The sequence below is a fragment of the Gopherus evgoodei genome, chromosome 8, assembly GCF_007399415.2.
Source record: "Gopherus evgoodei ecotype Sinaloan lineage chromosome 8, rGopEvg1_v1.p, whole genome shotgun sequence".
In the NCBI taxonomy this organism is placed as follows: domain Eukaryota; kingdom Metazoa; phylum Chordata; order Testudines; family Testudinidae; genus Gopherus; species Gopherus evgoodei.
Genome location: NC_044329.1, coordinates 108,182,122 through 108,202,900, shown reverse-complemented (window position 1 = coordinate 108,202,900; position 20,779 = coordinate 108,182,122). Strand labels below are relative to the sequence as shown.

Below are 20,779 nucleotides of genomic sequence, written 5' to 3'. Positions count from 1 at the left end.
AGCTGAATCCTTCAAGAAGCGGCACGTCCCTGGGACTTCAGTGCTACACCGTTCTGGTGCTGCAGTGGGTGATGCGAGCCAATTTGCTGCACTGGCTCTGCTTTGTAACACTTCAGTGGGAAGCCAGGGGAGCGCAGCTAGCAGAACCGGCTTAGTTCTGGGAAGGGCTGGCAGCTAAGCCGGTGCCTTCAGACGTGATACTATCTTGTAACTGCATCGAGGCTGAGGATGATGTGAAATGCCTGATTTTTCACCTGGGAAGCTCAATATTGTGATTCAGGCTGTCAGGTTTTTAAGCAAATTGTTTCAGCACTTGTGACAGGCCCTGGAGACCAAGATCCGTTTGGTATCTCCAGCCTGGGGATCAGCAGCACAAGACCTCTTGCTCTGCCTGTGCCAAGAGCAGATGCCACCCTTCATGCTGCCAATCAGAGTGCCAACTCAGACTGCCTCCTCCTGTACACCATGCCCCTCACTGACCTCCCAGGCCCCTGCCAAATTTCCAGCACTAATCCCTGACAGTTCAGTCCAACTGCAGCCAGGTGGAGTATAGAGTTTCAATCACTTGTCACCTGCCTCAAACCAATTTGCTTTTCATTCTGCTAAGAATAAAGAATGCTTTTTTTAATACAGTGGACAATTAACCTGTGGAACTCAGTGCCACATGATATTACAGAGGCAATTAAGGAGAGAAATAGAATCTGCAGGTTGACTAGCTACTATCAGAATAAAAAGGGCTGTCCATACTCCAACCTCGTGATAGAAGGTCTGATCCAATCACTCCCAATAAGGTCAATAGCAAAACTTCCATGTATTTCAGTCCCATAAACTGTTCTCCATCTGGGAACAAGAGGAAATATTCCCTAGATCTAGAATATTGTATATTTAGTGCAGTGCCTAGGTTCATGCCGGGGCTCATAGGCAAATACAAATACATGATAATCTGAATTGTATTTAGCAGTTTTGTACCTATCCCCGAAATACCCAATATTGTTTATTATTATTTATCACTTGCATTAAGGTAGCACGTAGAGGCTCTAACCAAGATAAAGGTGTGGGGTTAGGTGCTGTACAAATGCACAGCGAGAGGCAGTCCCTGCTCCAAACAGACAAGACAGATGAAGGTGGGAGGAGAAACTGAGGCACGGAGTGGGGAAAAGCCGTGCCCAAGGTCCCACAGAGGTCTGGAGGCTGAATGGGGAGCAGTCCTCAGGTCTGCTGAGTTCAATCCCACCCTGCCTCAGGCAGGGCTGCTGTGCCAGATGGTCCAGGGGTCTGGTGTCCTTCCTGCCTGGTAATTCCCACCCACCAAAGAGACTTATTTTAATATCATTTTTCTGGGGATTACAGTCACGGCAGAGCCCTGCTCTGTTGCATCCTTCCACAGCAGCGCTTGCTGTGCACATCCTCTGGGTTCAGTGAGCTGTTTCACGTTCTGAAGCACACATGGCATTCTTGGTGGCTAATTTTACACTCGTTCGTGTCCCAGGCTGACATGGAGGGCGGGGGCAGTATTACAAAAGCAGCTACGCAGCCTCAGCCCAGTGGGCTTTTTGAACGCATGTAAATCAAGACACAAATTGCAGGCGAGGTTCAAAATGAAAACTGTTAAACCCCTTTGGCCTCGAGAAGGCTAAGGACTCAGTCATAGCAATCGACTACAGGCCAGCCACAAAGGCCTCCCGGCTCCTCGCCCAAGGATCGGTTGATCCCATGAACTTAGAGGCCAATTCTGCACCAACTGAACTCTATGGCAAGACTCCCATGGATGTAAATGGTCCAGGATTGTGGTTGCCTTACACTAAAGCCACATGGATGATGTTGGCACTTATTTAGCACCGTCCGTCAGAGGATCTCAGCAGGCTTTGCAAGTAGCAGGTAGGTAGTTCTCATGAGACATCGGTGAGGGAGGTCAGTCCTGTTCTCGCCATGGAACATATGGGGAAACTGAGTCACTGAAAGGGGCGTGGCTTGCCCAACATCACACAGGAGATCTGGAACAGATTTAGGACTAAAGCTCACAATCTCCTCACACCCAGGCCTGTACTGTAACCTCAGGACCATCCTTCCTACATCCATATGGGGCCTTTTGTCCAAATAACCATGCTCAGGAGTTCCCTAGGGCTTTACAGCTTCAAATCTCTGCTGGAATATTTACTACTGAATCCCAAAGCACCTTTACAAATAGATAGAGAAGCTCTTCTCAGGGTTCGCTTTGGCACTGGATTTCAGTGTGTTATTCTGTGGCGGATGCTTATCAGCCCAGAGCAACACAGTGTAGGACAGGAGAGATGAATATTAGGGAGTATTAGCCTGGCAGAATCAATATGATGCTTAGGTAGCATGGTGAAGGGGGTCTTAGAAATACCCTTCAGGTTTTGGAATGGGATTAGCTGCCTGGAGTTTTGGCACAGGCTAACAGCTCCCCTTACTGTTTGGAAAAGCATCACCAGCCAGGTGGAGAGAGCATCTATCTGTCCAATCTGTGCTATTTCATAGATTCATTCCTTGGCTTTAAGGTGAGAAAGGACCATTGTGACTATCGACTCTGACCTCCTGTATAAGACAGGCCAGAAAACTTCATCCAGCGCTTGTGGGATCAAGCTCAAATTGTTTGATTGAGCTGGAGCACGTACTTTAGCAAGACACCTGGTCTTGATTTAAAGATCTGAAGGGATGGAGCATCCAGTACACCCCTAGGTGAGTTGTTCCAATGGTTAATTATCCCCTCGTTAATAATTATTGCTAATTATTTGTCTAGTTTCAGTTTCCAGCCATTGGATTGTCTTATGCCTTTTTCTGCTAAATAGAGGGAGCGTCTCCTCTCAGAAATCTCTTCCCCATGTTGCCTTTTGAAGGGATCTATCACAGCTGCTAAGCACCAAAGCATATCCCAAGGGATTCAATGCATGCCAGGCCATTTTTTTGACTTTTCTGTTCTCTTTGGGGTTTTATTTTCTGTCTCCTCCTGGAATCCTGTGAGCGGCAACAACAGTGTCAGGGAAAAGCCCCATCCAAGATGTGGGATCTGGACACCATCTGATCACCTATTGTGAGACATTCCAAATCTGGAGTTCCAACACCAAGGAGGGACTTCTAAGCTCTACCTCAGCTCCGACACTGGTCTGCAGGGCGACCTTGGGCAAGGCACTTAAACCGCCATGGAATTATCATTACAACACCCCTGTGCCGAAGGGAAGTGAGATTATCCCCACTGTACAGGGGGAACCAGGAGAGACTAAGGTCCAGCTCTTCAAATCAATGGAAGTTGGGAGCCTACATACCTTGGACCTTAGGGCAGGCCAGGCATGAAAGGACAGCTACTGGTAAACGTAACCCAGCACAATCTGCCAGGGGGCGGGCTTGGGGTTACTAATCCAGGAACCCCACCGCTCAGCAGGTGTGGGGCACTGGAATGAACAACAACATCCACACAGGCTGGCACTGATGCTGTGCAGCTGGTTCTGGGCTGAACAAAGGCTAGGAAGAAAACCCAGACCCAAATCCGCTGTGGAGAAAGCTCTGTCCTGTGGCATCTCCTGTGGCTGGGTTGACTTCCAAATGGGGACCTTGGTACTGCCAAGGGGGGGTCTTGTCCTAAGGTGAGCCTCTGTCTCACTTTTTCCCCACTTAGGTGTATGTGCTGAAAGTTCAGGTAAGACCATCTGTTGCCTTGTTCAAGATGGAGATGCTGCAGCATGACATGGTAATGGAGGCGCACTGGCACTCACACCATTGCCTTTTGAGACAGACAACTGCCAGCCCAATAAGTGCGAGGACCTGCACCTACAGAGCTTGCGTAGGTCACCCAGGAAGCTGGTGATAGACCAGGGACTTGACCCCAGGTCTGCCAAGCGCTCGGTGAATGCCCTGGCCATTGGCCCAGCCTTCCTCTGGCTGGCAAACTGGGGTACTGGGACAATTTTCATAGTGGGGGTGCCGAGAGCCACTGAACCACACTGTAAACCCTGTAGATGATGGACACCACTTCAAGCCAGGGGGTGCGGCAGCCCCTCCTAGTTCCAGCCCCAATGCACACAAATACCCCAAGAGGCCAGGGCTAACAGACCTGATCTTTGTGAAGCCTTCCCGGCCCCGAGGATAAAGAGGTGCCCTCCCTGAGGTGCCCCCATCCTTTAGCTTTCCCTCCATCCCCCCACTGCGCCAAGGATTGGTCCGCAGCGGGCTCCGCCCCGCCCCCTCTTTTCTCTTGCTCTCCACTCCGAGAAATACGGCAGCTGCGCCTACACACGGTGCCTTACGGCCGCGGGCGTGTAGCGAGCACTCCGCAGCTGCCGGGCCGGTGGCAGTCGGGCAGGTGGAAGAGGCGAAGTCGGGGCTGGATCTGCCCGGGGGCGGGGGGTCGCGGGGAGCCCGGCTGCAGGGCCCGCTCCTGCCTTTGCACCCCCAGTGTGTGTGTGGGGGGGGATCCTGCGCGGGGCGGATGCTGCATTAAAGCCGCCCCAGCCGTCCGGGGGCAGGAGCTGGGGGGAGCCCCGAGGGCAGGGGGTCCTGGGCTCGCCCCCCGGGTGCGATGCGGGGCGCCCGGGGGCTGCCCCCCTGCTGAGCCCGGGGACTGGGGGGGCCGAGGGGATGGAGGCGCCGGACTGCGGCGACCCGCTGCCCCCCGACCTGAAGGAGCTGGAGAGCAAGGTGGGGCGGCGGCCCCCCGAGGGGCTGGTGCGCTGGCTGCGGGAGGACCCCGCCGCCGCGCTGCTCCGGGAGAGCCCGGTCCGGGGGCAGCGCCGGGGGCTGGCCGGGAAGATCAAGGCGCTGAAGCTGGAACTGGTGAGTGTGACTGGCCCCCCCTCGGTCCTGCCTGGCCTGCTCCCTGGGGGGGCACAGCCCCCAACTCCTCCCCTGCCCCATTTCTTCTCCCCCATCCTCTGGGGCCCCAATCTCCCTCCCCATTTTCATCTCCTGCCCTCATCCCCTGGGGTACCAACCTTCCTTCCCATTCCCTCCTCCTGCCCGTCCCTCATTCCCCCCCCCCCATCGGTGCCAACCTTCCTTCCCATTTCCCCCTCCTGCCCCCAGGGCTACAGCACCCCCATCCCTTCCCCCCACCCTCTGGGGTCTAAATGTCCCTTCCCATCTCTCTTCCCCCCTGCCTGCTCCTTGGGGCTACAGTCTCCCATCTTCTATTCTCCTTTGGGGCCACAGCCCCACCTCCTCCCTGGGGCTACAGACCCCTTCTCTCCCTACTCTGCCCCTGGGGCCACAGCTTCCCCCTTATTCTGCCCCTGGGGGCCACAACCACCCCCACTCCTCTTATGCCTCTCAGCCCTCTGGAGCAATACCCTCCCCTCTTTTCTGCCCCATGGGAAGTTTGGGGACAATAATCCCACTCTCTGCCCCCTGGGGGGTGGGGTGCTGTGTATTCTACTGTGCTCATCACCGGGGTGCCTGGGCCCTTCTCTCTAGACCCTAGGCTTAGTGGGAAGGTCTGTTAGGGTGGGAGCTAACCTGGTTCTAAGCTCAGACCCTGGGGCTGTTAGAGGAGATGCCAGACCCAGGCCGGAGTTCCCAGCTCCCCGGTGCAATTCTCAGCTCTTGGCTTGGTTGCAGGCCCAGAAAGGCAGAAGGAGGTCGGGTGTTGTTACCCAGCCTGTGCTGGTCATACATGACCGTTGTGTATCAGGGCCTGATCCTGACCGAAGCTGAGCACTCTCAATTTCTGTTGGCACACAGCACCTCTCAGGATTTCTGTTGGTGCTCAGCATCTCTCAGGATCAGCCCCCGCCCCCAAGCCAGACTAGTGCCTTCTGGCGTTTGGATGGAAACACCAACTGCTCTGATTAGCTGAGCCACTGACGTGAGCACGGCTAGGAGCTGCCTTTCGTAAGGGGATCAGCACACAGCAGCAGCTTATTATATGGCATTTGATTTGATTGATATGTTGGTAACTGAACACTTTAATTGGGCTGGAGAGAGTGGCTGCAAGAGCAAAATATTTTAAAGGGGCCTCCAGATAGATGTTATCAGAGGAGTAGCCGTGTTAGTCTGGATCTGTAAAAAGTGACGGAGTCCTGTGGCATCTTATAGACTAACAGACATATTGGAGCATGAGCTTTCGTGGGTGAATACCCACTTCGTCAGACGCATGATAAATATTGCTTCTCTCCCTGTCTGTCTGTCTAACTGTGGCCATTTAAAACCTTATCCTCCGGGAAGGAGAAAAGTCTTGTGGATAAACCACAGGGCTGGGATTCAGGAGACCTGGATTCTTTTCCTGGCTCTTCTACTGAATTTCTTGGACAAGTCACTTAATCTCTTTCTGTGCCTCAGTTTCCCCACCTGCAACTGTGACCTGTAGCTCGTGTTAAAGCAGAGGATTTGTGGACTCTGTTGCCAGCTTTGCCACTTGCTAATTGTTCAGGCACAAGTCTCTCAACTTGCCCATGACTCAGTTTCCCCTGCTATAATGTGGATGTAGTCACATGCCCCTACCTCATAGCGGGTATGGGTGGGGCTGCTTTTGGCTCATGAATGTAAAGTGCCTTGAGATCCTCAAAGAGAAGAGGGCATCAAAGAGCAAAATATTATTATCCAGCCGGAACTTGGTACGAAGGTTTTTCTTCCCAAAAGAACAGTGAAGACTGAATCATCTTTAAAATGTCATTCGGGACAGAGAAGGGGGCTAGCGGAAATAATCTTTCTCCTTCCACATATCAGCTGCTTTTTGCTGTCAATAGATGTTCTCACCCTACTTAGCCCTGGGAAGGGGGAGCTGGCGTCTGGTCTACCTCCCGCATCGTCAGCTGTGTCCTGAGCACGGAATCCTAAGGCTTGCAAAAGGCGGTAAGGAAACAGCTGGCATGCAGCAGCTGGCGGCTGACTCACAGCATTGCTACAGGATGACTTAGGAGGAGGCGCAGAGTGGTTACTGCAGTCAATCGAAACGGAGGGGTGAGGTTAGGGAGGGGGAGGGTGAATGATCCACTTTGGGTGCCGTGAACTGGCCAATTTCCAACCCCCTTACTCTAGTGGAAGTTCTTTAATGATTACAAGGGGTTAGGAGGGGTCAGCAACCTTTCAGCAGTGCTGTGCCGAGTCTTCATTTATTCACTCTGATTTAAGGTTTCATGTGCCAGTAACACATTTTAATGTTTTTAGAAGGTCTCTTTCTATAAGTCTATAAATTGTTGTATGTAAAGTAAATAAGGTTTTTAAAATGTTTAAGAAACTTCATTTAAAATGAAATTAAAATGCAGAGCCCCCCGGACCGGTGGCCAGGACTGGGCAGTGTGAGTGCCACTGAAAATCAGCTTGTGTGCTGCCTTTGGCATGCGTGCCATAGGTTGCCTACCCCTGGGTTAGGATCTCATCGGAAAGATGCTACTTCTGACAACGCACTGACCCCCACCACTGTGCAAGGGCATCGGCTCAGCAGCCGCATAGAAGGAAAAGAGTCACTACCACAGCCACTTCCTGCAGCATCCAGAGCGGTCTCCCTTCCAAAGTACTAACCCTGGGATTCAAATGTGCTGCCTGGGAGAAATACTCCTGTTGGAAGATGTCTGGCTGCTGCTCTCCACCCCAGAAGCAGCTGCATGTGAGGGGAGTTTTATGGCCCCAGGTTTCTGAAGTGCCTCGCGATAACAGCTATCTATGTTTAGTATATTAGCGGATGTGAGCTTGAACTGGAAACCTGAACTTGAAACCTCTCCCCTTCACTGATCTCTGGGGAAACTTGGGATTTGGATCCAATGTGGCCCAAGTGTGAATGATCCATATTTAAACATTCCCCCAAATGGCCTCCAACCCAAACTCCTCAATCCTGTGCTAGCATGAGACCTAAAAAGAAACCCCTGGGGAAAATTTGCAATCTCCTTTCAGCTTTAAAAAATCTAAGGTGGTATTAGTAACATGGGAGGATTTTTATGTAGAGGGCCAAATTCATCCCTGCTGTACCAAGGGATGCTTACGGCCTGTTTGCTGTAGCTTGACTGATTCTCTGTCACGTGCCATGTTTGTGTGGACAGGCGTGCTGTCGCTTTAAGAGAGCAAGGACTCTGAGTCAGTACATTTAGCCTTGCCTTGATGCTGTGAAGAATCCGCCACCCTCCTTCAGCGCCGCTCTCTACTGCTTGTTAAAGTTGCAAACCAAAGCAGGGAGTTTGAAATGGAGTAGGAAGATTGAGGGGATGGCGGGAGGGGGGCGCAGTTGTGTCAGCGTGTTTAACAGTGGAGAGCCCGCATTGCCTTGGTAGGATGTGATGGGAATTATGGGACCATTTAAACATCCATTAAACATTTAGATGGGGCTACTATAAGGTGGGTGCATAACTGGCTGGATAACCGTACTCAGAGAGTAGTTATTAATGGCTCCCAATCCTGCTGGAAAGGTATAACAAGTGGGGTTCCGCAGGGGTCTGTTTTGGGACCGGTTCTGTTCAATATCTTCATCAACGATTTAGATGTTGGCATAGAAAGTACACTTATTAAGTTTGTGGATGATATCAAACTGGGAGGGATTGCAACTGCTTTGGAGGACAGGGTCAAAATTCGAAACGATCTGGACAAATTGGAGAAATGGTCTGAGGTAAACAGGATGAAGTTCAATAAGATAAATGCAAAGTGCTCCACTTAGGAAGGAACAATCAGTTTCACACATACAGAATGGGAAGAGACTGTCTAGGAAGGAGTATGGCAGAAAGAGATCTAGGGGTCATAGTGGACCACAAGCTTAATATGAGTCAACAGTGTGATACTGTTGCAAAAAAAGGAAACATGATTCTGGGATGCATTAACAGGTGTGTTGTAAACAAGACACGAGAAGTACATTCTTCCGCTTTACTCTGCGCTGGTTAGGCCTCAACTAGAGTATTGTGTCCAGTTCTGGGCACCGCATTTCAAGAAAGATGTGGAGAAACTGGAGAGGGTCCAGAGAAGAGCAACAAGAATGATTAAAGGTCTTGAGAACATGACCTATGAAGGAAGGCTGAAGGAATTGGGTTTGTTTAGTTTGGAAAAGAGAAGACTGAGAGGGGACATGATAGCAGTTTTCAGGTATCTAAAAGGGTGTCATCAGGAGGAGGGAGAAAACTTGTTCACCTTAGCCTCCAGTGATAGAACAAGAAGCAATGGGCTTAAACTGCAGCAAGGGAGATTTAGGTTGGACATTAGGAAAAAGTTCCTAACTGTCAGGGTAGTTAAACACTGGAATAGATTGCCTAGGGAAGTTGTGGAATCTCCATCTCTGGAGATATTTAAGAGTAAGTTAGATAAATGTCTATCAGGGATGGTCTAGACAGTATTTGGTCCTGCCATGAGGGCAGGGGACTGGACTCGATGACCTCTCGAGGTCCCTTCCAGTCCTAGAGTCTATGAGTCTATCCTTGCTGGTAGAGGGCCCAAGCCCTGAATGTGCTGCATGGACTGACCTATCCCGCTGCCCTGGTGATTGAGGGTCACCAGCAGGGCAGGGACGCCTCTGCGTCTGCACAGTGCCTATCACAATAGGATCTTGGTGCAAGACTAGGGATCTCAAGCACTATGGGAACACCTGCATATTTTCACCTTTCACGCCTTTGTTATGTTTGACTGGCTTCACGTCCTGCTTGCTTTGCATTTGCTCTGAACCGGTTTTAGCCTTCTGCTCAGAACGCATGCCGGTTTAGCACCCTTTCCCTGCCACTGACAGAGGGGGCCTGGCTGGTGATAGGGACAAAGTACCTCCAACCGCAGGGAAAGCCAGCTGAGCTTGCTTCAAACCACTGTTTCCTCTTAAAAAGGCACCATCAACAAAAGCTCTGCTATGTTTACAAACCAATTTCCTCATCTGTGTTGCTGATGGCGCCTTGGATCATGAGAATGGAGACCTTTTTAAAAACCTATTTTTCACCATTGCTGCTGTTTCATTTCCAGTTAGTTTCATTTCTTTTTTCTCATGCATAAACATAGTGGGATTCTGGCTACCTCTGGTACTTACCTTGTTCCTCATTGCTGCAGGATCTAGGTCTTGAATCTTACTGAGCCTCAGGCCCCCGTGAGGTGGGGCAATTGCTATACCCATTTTACAGGTCGGGTACTGAGACACAGGAAGAGGAAATGAATCTGGGGTAAAGCAGGGAATTGGTTTATAGCCTGCCTTGACTTTTGTTATTTTTTATTCTGCCTGATATAACTGTGGCTGTTGTCCAGATCTATATACGGCTCAACTCCCTTCTTTTAAATCTGCTGAGATCCACTCTGTACATGGGCTCTGTGCACACTCAGTTTTCCCAAACTCTCTTTAGTCTGTTTAGTTTGATTTCTTCACTGCGTGGATCATGTGACAGCAAAACCACAGATGAAAATATCAATCGATTGATCACCCTCCCCTCTGGGAATTCATCAAAGGAGCTACTGATACCTGGCCATTGATGTTCAAAAGCATTCTGCTTAGAAATAACCCCATGGGGGTTGTTTTGCTTCACTTGCTTGTTAGAGACCAAAGCTGGGCCAAGGAGGGATTAGGGTGAAGATTCAGGGGCTGGGCCGAAGAATCAATATGCTCGTGTTTGGAACCTATAGCAAATAGATCTGGCCTATTGGGCTTGGGAATGCTGGGCACTTGGCAGATCAGCTAGCGCCTGGCACCCTTTCACGCTAAAAATCCCAGCTGTCTCTTAATCCAAACTGTATCGAATCTGGTGCTTGGTCCAAAGTGGAACCAAAACTGGAGAGGCAAGTTCTAAGACAGGGATTCATTTAGTCCCTAACCCTGCCACTGCACTCCTCCACTTCGGGAAAGATTGGTGTGTAGCTCTTCAGCATCTGACCCTTCCTCACATGCCCTGAGGAGTGGAGAAATCCTTAGCAATGTTGACATGTAAACCACCAGCACAGGGTGCAGTTCACACCTCAGGGAGCTAGCGTGTCCGACTATCTGCAAACATCACTGCAGTGGTTACGCTCGGCTCACATTGGCAGAGTGGGCTTCACCACTAGAGACTCTGCATTTCAAGTACCAGCTGAGACTCTGGGGAAAAATAAAGGGGTCCAGCTGTGCCCCTCCCCGCCTCTTCTAGCCCCCCATTCACCCTGTATTTTGGAAATACTGCTGTATGGCAGCAGCGGCTCTTTGAAGAACACCTGCGGTGAGTCTTTTAAAGAAAACAGGCGTCGTGTGCAATGTGCTGGCGACCTGCGGCGAGGCCATTTGTTCTGTGTTTTCCTGAGGCCTGTGAACACTTCCTGGACAATGTTTCCTTACCCCCGATTCCTCCATCTGTTACTTCCCCTTGCTGAGGTCTGTCAAGACAGGCCCTGGGGGGGTGGGGGTCAAGCGCAAGCTCACTGATAAGTCATTCCACCCCCTCCTCCGGCACAGCTCGGAACGCGCAGCCCCAGGCCAGTCGTACTGAGTGCTCAAAGGAAACTCTAGCCGGATGTTTCCGACTGGATTCCCCTCGCCCCCCATTCTCCTCTTACCGGAGCCGAGGTTGACATGAGTGGGGTAGCAGCCATGTGGCTATGCTCAGCAGCCGGAGACGGGGGTCACTCTGTCGCCAGGACGCGACCACAGTTGGCTTGTGGGCAGGGGTTATGGTCCCAGGTGTGGGCATGAGTCTTGGGCCGCTCTTGTGGGGAGGCAGTGAGGAATGAGCGGTGGAGGAGGATGGTAAACGGGGAGTCAGCGGATACGTCTACACCGGATAGAAAATCCGCTGTAGTGCCAAGCCTCAGAGCCCAGGTCAGTTGCAGGACGTGAGCTACCGGGCTAAAAATAGCAGTGTAGCCATCCCGGCCTGGGCTCTGAAACCTGAATGGGGTCTTGGAGCCCGGGCTCCGGCCTACGCCGTACGTCTACACTGCTGTTTTTTAGTCCTGCAGCCCCCTGAGCCCGAGTCTGAGACGCGGTGCTGTGGGATTTTTCTTTGCAGGGTAGATGTGCCCAGAGAAGGAGGGAAAAGATGCATTTGGTTAGCAGTTCCCAAACTTGATTGGCTCAATATTGGATGGCTGAAGGGCAACATGCAAACAGCTCTTTTTAGTGCCCGTTTTTTCGGCCTCCATAGGGCCGGAGTAAAGCAGGGCTTTACTCCCTACCTTCTTTAGGGACCCCTAGCTCTGTATGTTTTGAATTGGGCTGGTGGAGATGGATCTGGGGGACCTGAGAAGAGAAGCAAGGTGGGCAGGGGCAGGCTGGAGGGTTGGAGGACGTGAGGCTTAGGGTGAGTTGGGAATTTTTTCACCCCACTTTTTTTGGATTTGTAAAAACCAAAACTTTTTGCAGGAATGCGCCAGTTTCATGGAACCTTGCAGTGAGAGAGATTCCTTGGGGCCAGGGTGGAGTGTCAGTCATAGTTTTTGAAGTCCCAAAAGTATTGTGATTGGGGAAAACCATTTCCTCTCCCCCTGATCTAATGAGGGCTGGGTCTTGCTGGAGAGTAGAGGGCTCTGGGGGCCGTGTGTGTGTGTGTGTGTGTGATGCAATGGGGCCAGGAGGGCTCAGGGAAGGGGTTGAGAAGTGGAAAGTTTAGGTTAGACGGGGGCAGCTTCAGCTCCAATTCATCCTCATTCCAAGGCTGTAGGTTCTTGGTTCCCTCGGAGCCGGGGAGCCCTGGCAGTCCCACCGCGGCCCCTGGCCTCTCGGGAACGGCTTTCCCACAGGTCTCCAGTCCTGGGCTCACAGCTCCTTCCTCTTGGCCAAGGGATTCCCTGGCCCTTCTTTGTAGTGATGCAGACAGGCTTCTCCAGTCCAGCGCTCCCCTGAATCCATTGTTCTCCACCCCAAGGTGTGCTCTCAGGGGCCTCCCAGGAGGACAAACTGCTGGGTTTTGTCCTGTTCTGGAGGTAGCTCCCAGATTAACACCTGGCCCCATTCCCTATCTCGTCTGCTGTTCCCTTGAGCAGCCGTGTCCTTAAATGGGCCGTGCCATGGAACAGGGTTAGCTGATCCCAGGCCCCACACACCCTTTGAAGGGGAGCAGAGCATCTTGTGTCAGTGCACGGCTGCATTTGGGAAGCCCTGCATAGGCTCATCCCCCCCCCACCCCCCCGTCCAGTCCCAGCGCAGGATTGGCCCTTCCAGATGGTTCACCATCCCTGTGCGACCTGGTTCCAAATGCTCCAACAATCATTATTGTGCCTGGGCTGTCCAAGCTGATGCCAAAGAGCCGGTCCCTGCCCCAAGGACCTTACAATCTAAGGAGATGCCGAGAGCCACCAGGTGGATATGGGTAGATGTGGGAAGGACCCGGAAACAGGGGCATGAGAGCTGGCTGCCGTCGAGCACGCTGCTTCCCTCACCATTGTCTAGCTTGTGGTAGGCAGCAGGGGAGAGGGGAGTTTTAATCTGCGTGGTGAGGTTTCCAACCATCCCTCTTGGGCAGTGGTTCTCAGCCTGGGGCCACAGGCGGCCCGATTAGCACATTAGCATACTGTGGGGGCAGTGGGTAGTAGGGGTTTGTGGGGGTACTACAGTACCCCCAGGTTTTAGGCTGCCTGGCCCCGCATGGTGGGATTCAGGGTCCGGCTGCCAGGCCCCATGCCTAGGCCTCTGCTCCTGGCCATGTTCGGTGGAGGGGTCTCTGGGCAGGGGGTGCTGGGCATAGGAGGCTATGGGGGGCTTTGCTATGGTTCTCAACTTGCAGCCCATGTAACATATTGTGGGCTGCATATGCGCCCCACAGTGGTAGAGGCTGAGCAGCACTGCTTTGGGGGTGCTAGGTCACAGTGGGGGTATATGTGCCCATGCCAGATTTCATCCTTAGCTACACCTCCTCTCCTGCCGTGGCACTCACCCCTCCGGGACATGTCCAGTTTGGTCTGTGCTCGGCCGCACCCAGCATGCTTTGATCTTCCAAGGAGGCCTCCTCAATCAGCCCTCCCCTGCCACAGATCTCATCTAGCTTTGCTTTGACCCCCCTCCCCTTGCCCGGCTGTGGGTCTCCAGCCCACGCAGGGGAAGCAGAGCCGTGTTTGGCAGGGAGCGGCGCGTACAGACGGGAATGTCTTGGCGGGACGGGATTTCTGTTCGTGAACCAGATGTTTTAGCAACAGTTGATACTGCTGCGGGCCTGGCCCCAGCCCTCAACTGGCCCGACTCAGCGATGCAAAGCACGCGGTTTCAAATAGCAGGACGTGTGCCCCCCCAGCCCCCACCTCACCCATGTCATGTCCTCTGCTCCTCCCTTCCCCAAGCCTCCCTCCCGTACGCTGGTGGAAGTTTAAGGAGCTAGTTAAAATGTCATTCCCCCCCTTCCACTCCCAGACCAGAGCTGCCCCCTCCAGCAGGGGGCGGTAGGGACAGATAGACAGACACCCCCCCCACACACACGGAGCAGGGCTGTCCCCCCCAGCAGGGGGCAGTAGGGACAGATAGACAGACAGACACCCCCCCCCCACACACACAGCAGGGCTGTCCCCTCCAGCAGGGGGCGGTAGGGACAGATAGACAGACACCCCCCCCTCGCGCACACAGAGCAGGGCTGTCCCCTCCAGCAGGGGGCGGTAGGGACAGATAGACAGACACCCCCCACACACACACAGAGCAGGGCTGTCCCCTCCAGCAGGGGGCGGTAGGGACAGATAGACAGACACCCCCCTTGCGCGCACACAGAGCACGGCTGTCCCCTCCAGCAGGGGGCGGTAGGGACAGATAGACAGACCCCCCCCCGCACACACACAGAGCAGGGCTGTCCCCTCCAGCAGGGGGCGGTAGGGACAGTCACGTGTGCTCATGCCCCCACCTGCTGCTTAGAGGAAGCTATTCCTAGTGTCACATTACAGCCGAGTTGCAGCAGCCAAGCCCATGGAAGTGACCAAAGTGTCGCTCCCTCCTGCAGTGGGTGAGGACAGGAGGTAAATAAGGCTAATAAGCTGGCGGGGGCAGGGTCTAGGCAGCATGGTGCCATCATGCCAGGGCCTGGGCATGGAGCGATGGTGCCTGAAGTGTGCATGTGATCCCAGTGCCCTTCACTCTGCTAGGGGACTGGATCTCCAATCGCTCAAGCACGGGAACTTGATGGGGCTTGTCTTCGCCACAGGATTAACCCGCTCCTGTCCACACACCACATGCTGTGCCCGGGCTAGCTGGCCTCATGCAGGGGGGGTGCTGCTTTCACCGAGGCTGCTGACCAAATAAATGGTGGAAGGGGTCTCCCCCCTGCCAAAGAGGGGTTTGGGCTGGGCCAGCATTCCCAGTTCAATCAGCGGGATGTGTCCCACACTCAGAGCAGCGGGGGGAATCAAGCCACGGGCCTCAAAGCTGCAGTGGGTCCCGTGTGCAATCGTCCTCTGCCCATCTAGCTCCCACGCCAGCCTCCGAGCGCCCCCTCCAGTCTGTGCATCTCCCTGAAGGCCAATCCATTGGACAAGGGGAACAGGCCAGCGGTTTCACATAGCGCTCCGGGGATGCCAGAGCCTGCCAGCTGGCCGCTGGGGCTGATCCAAATCTGGGTGGGAGGCAAACAATCCCCCTACGCCCAGCACCGCCGTATGCAGCTATTTGTCTGTCACTCCTGCAAGGCCACCTCACCGCCCGGCTCCTCTCTCATAACTCTGACGGCTCCCAAAGGGAAGCTGACCGTCCGTGCATTTATTTTCTGGTCTGTAACCATCTGGGGAGAGCCCATGCTCCCCTCCCACCTGCCCTGCTGTGCAGGGCAGCCAAGCTGCGTCTTCCCCCGGCCCGTAACGCTACGCCCCTCTCCCAGTTGAGATGTGAGTTGTCATGAGTGGTTCAGGGAGGCAGGAGCCTAGCGTGTCCGAGTGGAATTATATGCCTGAGTCCCACCAGGGTAAATCTGGAGTGACTCCTCCTGGTGCAGTTACACCAGTGTCACAGAGCTGAATTTGGCCCCGGGGTAGCGATTCGAGGAGCAAGAGGAGGCAGGATGCGGCTGCCCTTTGGGATTGTGGGAGAAAGGGCTTGAGCACACTAGGCCCAGGCCAGTGCTAAGAGCCGTTCCTTGGTTGATCTGAGCCCCCATCCAAAAGTACCTCCAAAGGCCCAGTTGTCTGTTACCCCATCCCCACCATAAGGGTAGGAATGGCGGGGGGAGGGTGGCTCTATGATCCTCTTGCGCTTGCAGTGTTCTCAGATCCTCCAGGGTAGGTTAGAGCAGCCTTTGAGCTGCTCTAAGTTCTGCTCTGGGGTGTGATAAGATCCACTACAACACTCCCCTTCCCAGCCCCCTCTTTCAGGGAGACCCCTCCAGGTCAAAGCAGACTGCACTTGTCCAGGTGGGGCTCATGTAGCCACCACTGCCAGGGAGGGCAGAGGAGGTGGTGATTTGTAGGAACCTGAGGGGGCTGGCAAGGCTTCTGGGGGGTTGCCAGTTCCAACAGGCTGGGCCTGTCTCCGCATTATCGTGCCAGCTCTGCTGGGGCTGGAGCCGCCGAATTGCCTGTGGATTCGAGAGGAGCAGGCGGAGATAGATTTAGCTGCTCTGTGTATCTGTGGCTCCCATCCCTGTCATATCTGAGTGCCTCCCAGCCTATGATGTATTTGTCCCTCCCCCGACATCCCAAACAGCCCTGTGAGGTAGGGCCATGCTGTTATCCCCTTTGTAGAGATGGGAAATTGAGGCACAGCAGGAATAACTGGCTTTCGGTGGGCCGTCTCTTTCAGTAAGCCCTCAGGGGCAGGGAGTGTCCTTGTGCCTTGCACAGCACGGAGGATGCCCTCGACGGGTTTGATGTGAGGGTCACCCCTCCTCATGCTCACCCTGTCTGGACAGCCAAGTAGCCCCGGCTCACGCCGAGGTGAGCAAGAGGAGGAGTGGGTCCAGTGGATGGTAGCAGAGGAGGCCAGGAGCAGGGGGTCTATGGGCCCCCACAAGGTTGGCACATTGTCAATCCATTCCCTCCACTGGAGGCTTTGGTGGCATCTCTGTCTCTTCTGTTCTCTGCCTGGGGCACATCCCAGCCTAGCACCCTGAGGCCTGTAATGCTTTGCTGTAATTCCAGAGTGTGGGGGGTGGGTCTCTTGGCGAGTGCCCTCGGGAGACGCTGGGGAATAGGCTGACCCATGTGCCCTTTGTCTCCCCACCCAGGCCTACCTGCGAGCCATTGATGTCAAGATCCTGCAGCAGCTGGTGGTCGTGAACGAGGGCATCGAGGCGGTGAAGTGGCTTCTGGAGGAGAAGGGGACCCTGACCAGCCACTGCAGCAGCTTGGCCAGCAGCCAGTACAGCTTGGTGGAGAGCCAGGAGACCTCGCGCCGGGGCAGCTGGACCAGCCTGCAGGACCCCGGTGAGAAACTGGACAGCATCTCCGTCGGCAGCTACCTGGACACGCTGGCTGACGAGATGGATGAGTACAGCCATGGTGCCATGGAGCCCGTCCTGTCCTCCACGCCGGGCAGACCGGGCATCCCACCAGCCAGGCTGGAGCAGGACTGGTCCAGGAGCAGCCCAGACAGGGGCCTGCCCAGTAAGCCAGGCAGCCCGCAGGACAAATGCAAAGCGGACCAGGAGTGGCTCCGGATGGACCATTCCTCGGCCCGGCCTGCCCAGGAGCAGAGCACCAGGGACCCAGCCAGAGCAGTGAAGCAGCCCGCTGGCCCTCAGCAGCCCCAGGTGGCCAACGGCTTCCTGGGCAGACAGGCTCCTGCTTTGGAAGCCAGTAAAGAGGCCCAGGGGGCGAGGCTGAGCAAGGGCAGCCCGACCCGGATGGCCTGGAGGAACGGCCAAGTCGACTTTGAGCCCTGCAAGCTCAACGGCAAACTCCACCTGGAGTACGACGCCCACTGGCGCTGGGTGCAGTCGCAGGACGACGTGACGTTCTTGTAGCCCCTGGAACTCGGCTCGCGAGGGGCTGCATGAAATCCCCTGCGCCTGCCCGTCTGCCTGATCCTTGCCCAGATGAGCACTTGGCGTGTGGAGCGGGAGACCAAACTGGCTGCATTGGGCTTCCTTGAAATTCCCCATGAGCATCAGTGGGAACAGCGTGTGGAACACTCCACGCTGCCCCCTTTGCAACGTCACGTTTCCCTTGGGGTCAGCATGGGACCTGTGCGATGCCAGACAGTGGCACTGCACAGCAGGAAACTGGACTTCTCCTGAACAGCGAGGTTTCAAAGAGGGGTGATCACACCAGGGAGGTAACAGGAGGAGCAAGGCTGCACCTCCCATAAAGGCACTTCGGGCTCACCCCCATTTTATTAGTGCAGATGCTAGTGCAGGGTAGAGAGCACTTCTCTGCTGGTTCGATCCTGCAGTCAGCCATCACCCTGGGCTCCAGGAGGGGAGGGTGGTGGAGTGATTAGAGCATGGGTCTATTCCTGGCTTAGCCCCTTAACTTTGCTGTGCCTCAGTTTACCCTTCTGCAAAATGGGGCCGATACGCTACCTACCTTGCCAGAGTGGGTCTTTATTGATGTGCCAGTCGTGCTGCACAGGAGGCAGATGGAGACCCGGCCCGGGGAGCATGGAGGCCCGATCAAACAGAGCCTGTTGGAGCGGGACATGTTAGCACTTGGGGCATCACCGCCTTTGCCACGACTGGGGCTGGGATGTCGTGGACTAGGGCATGACCTCACTGGAGGATCAAGCCAGAACAGCGGAGTGATTGTAGAGAGCAAGCCCCTTGTTTCACCAACGCACCCGGGTTGTTTCTAGAGCCTCTATGCTTTCCTTTTCTACGCCTGCTGCCCCACCCTGCTCCTATCCTCGCCCCCCAAACCAGGTGTGGGGGCTGGGGTGGCCTACAGGGCCCCCAAAAGCCACAGTTGCAGTCAGGTGGGGATTGCCCCAGGGTCAGGCACTGTGGAGAACAAGGGTAGGGCTTCTCTCTGAGGACGCTGCTGTGAGCCTGGAGCAGGGGCATGCTGGGAGTGGGGCTCAGAGCGGAGTTTGGGGGTGGATTGTAGGCAGTGCTGCAGGCCATGGGGCAGCTGGGGAGGCTGCTGTAATTAGACAGGCCCCCAGGGCTGCCTGTGTTATAGGGGCCCTAGAGCAGCCCAGGATACTAATGCAGCTCGGCACATTGGGCTGCATTAGTAGGAGCATTGCCAGCAGATCGAGGGACGTGATTATTTCCCTCTATTCGGCGCTGGTGAGGTGTCATCTGGAGAACTGCGTCCGGTTTTGGTTCTACAAGAAAGATGTGGAAAAATTGGAAAGAGTCCAGTGGAGGGCAACAACGATTAGGGGGCTGGAGAACGTGACTTATGAGGAGAGACTGAGGGAACTGGGATTGTTTAGTCTGCAGAAGAGAAGAATGGGGGATTTGATAGCTGCTTTCAACTACCTGAAAGGGGGTTCCAAAGAGGAGGGATGTAGACTGTTCTCAGTGGTAGCAGATGACAGAACAAGGAGCAATGGTCTCAGGTTGGAGTGGGGGAGGTTTAGGTTGGATAGTAGGAAAAACTTTTTCACTAGAAGGGTGGTGAAGCACTGGAATGGGTTACCTAGGGAGGTGGTGGAATCTCCATCCTTAGAGGTTTTTAAGGTCAGGCTTGGCAAAGCCCTTGCTGGGATGATTTAGTTGGGGATTGGTCCTGCTTTGAGCAGGGGGTTGGACTAGATGACCTCCTGAGGTTCCTTCCAACCTTGATATTCTATGATCAGGAGTGCAAAGGTCGCTCTAAAGTCTCCAGAACACCCCTCTGAGCCGCAGGTTCTGGGCAGCATCTTTTGGCAGAGCTCCAAATCCCCCCTGGTGCGTATCGGGTCAGATCAAATTTATAACTGCCCAGCCCCCAACCTTGCCCGGGGATCTGTAAGTCTAGCTTCCCCTCCTCTCCAGTCTGTCTGGCTCAGCCGAGTTGTACTGCAGACCTAAGCAGGTGCAATTAAGGTGTTTTCCCTGGCACACCTGGAGGTAAAGACTGTGCAGGTGGACCACAGCGAGATGATGCATGAGCCGGAATGGAATCCAGCTCATTCTTCCTGAGCTGGGGTGGGTTTATTCCAGGGCTGAAAGCAGAAAAGTGATTAAAATTTTGTTGTCATTAAAATCAACCAGGGGGAATCTGAAGCCATTCAAGGAGCTGCCTTGCGCCATTTTTTAAGTGGGCACTTTCCAGCGGAATTGAATTTTAAACCAGTTCTCTCTACGCTTCCAAACGCCTCTCCATGTTGGGTAGAAGTTGAGCCTGGCCATTGGCCGGCCTACAACTTTCCATTCTATCTGAGATGCAAACCTGCCCCAACCATAACCCAGGGTGGAGAACCAGGAATTGGGGGCCCAGCAGCCCATCACCTGCGAGGCAAAGGGGGTGATAGTTTAAAGGAGACAGGAGCTGTCTAATCTCCCAAAGGTCTCTCTTTGTGACTCTTTCAAGCCCAACCCAACCGTTGCGGCTCCCCTCTGGTGCAGACTGGCACCGAACACCACATCAATCAGCAAGGCAGGAAAATCCTCTGCCCAGGTGTACCCGCTCTTTGTCCTTCTCTTTCTGTGCTGAGCGTGGCTTGGCTTGGGAGGGTCATCCCAGTGGTCTGAATCCCAGTCCAGAAGAACCCTGCAGGCCTCATTCTCTTTCCCTGCTGCTGCTGCTGCTGCAATTCCAGAACACTTCCAAGGGAGTCAGTGTAAACACAGGTGTGCTGGAACTGGTTTGAAGTGGTTTCCATTATATACAGGATTGACAGTTTGGTTCAATGGCTCTCAGCGCCCCCTGCAAGCGTAAGGGGCAGGGGAATCCCGGCAGTGTAAATTTCAGCATCTGGAGCAAAAGCAGAAGCGGGTTCTGACGTAGCATTTTCCCTTCCTTGGCCCGGGTAGGGGCAGGGGGGTTGAAGAATGCACTTGGGACCTGCTTATGCTCAGCCCATGAATCTGTGCGAGCAATGGCTGCCTGCTGTCCTTGTACCCCAGAAGTACATAAAGTGGCAGTGCCC

General features: G+C 54.2%; 1 protein-coding gene across 1 annotated transcript; it reads left to right on the top strand.

The window, feature by feature from the left end:
• The first annotated feature begins 4,593 nt into the window (after positions 1-4,593).
• Positions 4,594-19,063, top strand: LURAP1 (leucine rich adaptor protein 1). Its single transcript, XM_030572878.1, has 2 exons — positions 4,594-4,788; positions 16,989-19,063. The coding sequence occupies exons 1-2, from the start codon at positions 4,594-4,596 to the stop codon at positions 17,724-17,726; spliced, it is 933 nt and encodes a 310-aa protein (XP_030428738.1). The 3' UTR covers positions 17,727-19,063.
• Positions 19,064-20,779: the final 1,716 nt, after the last annotated feature.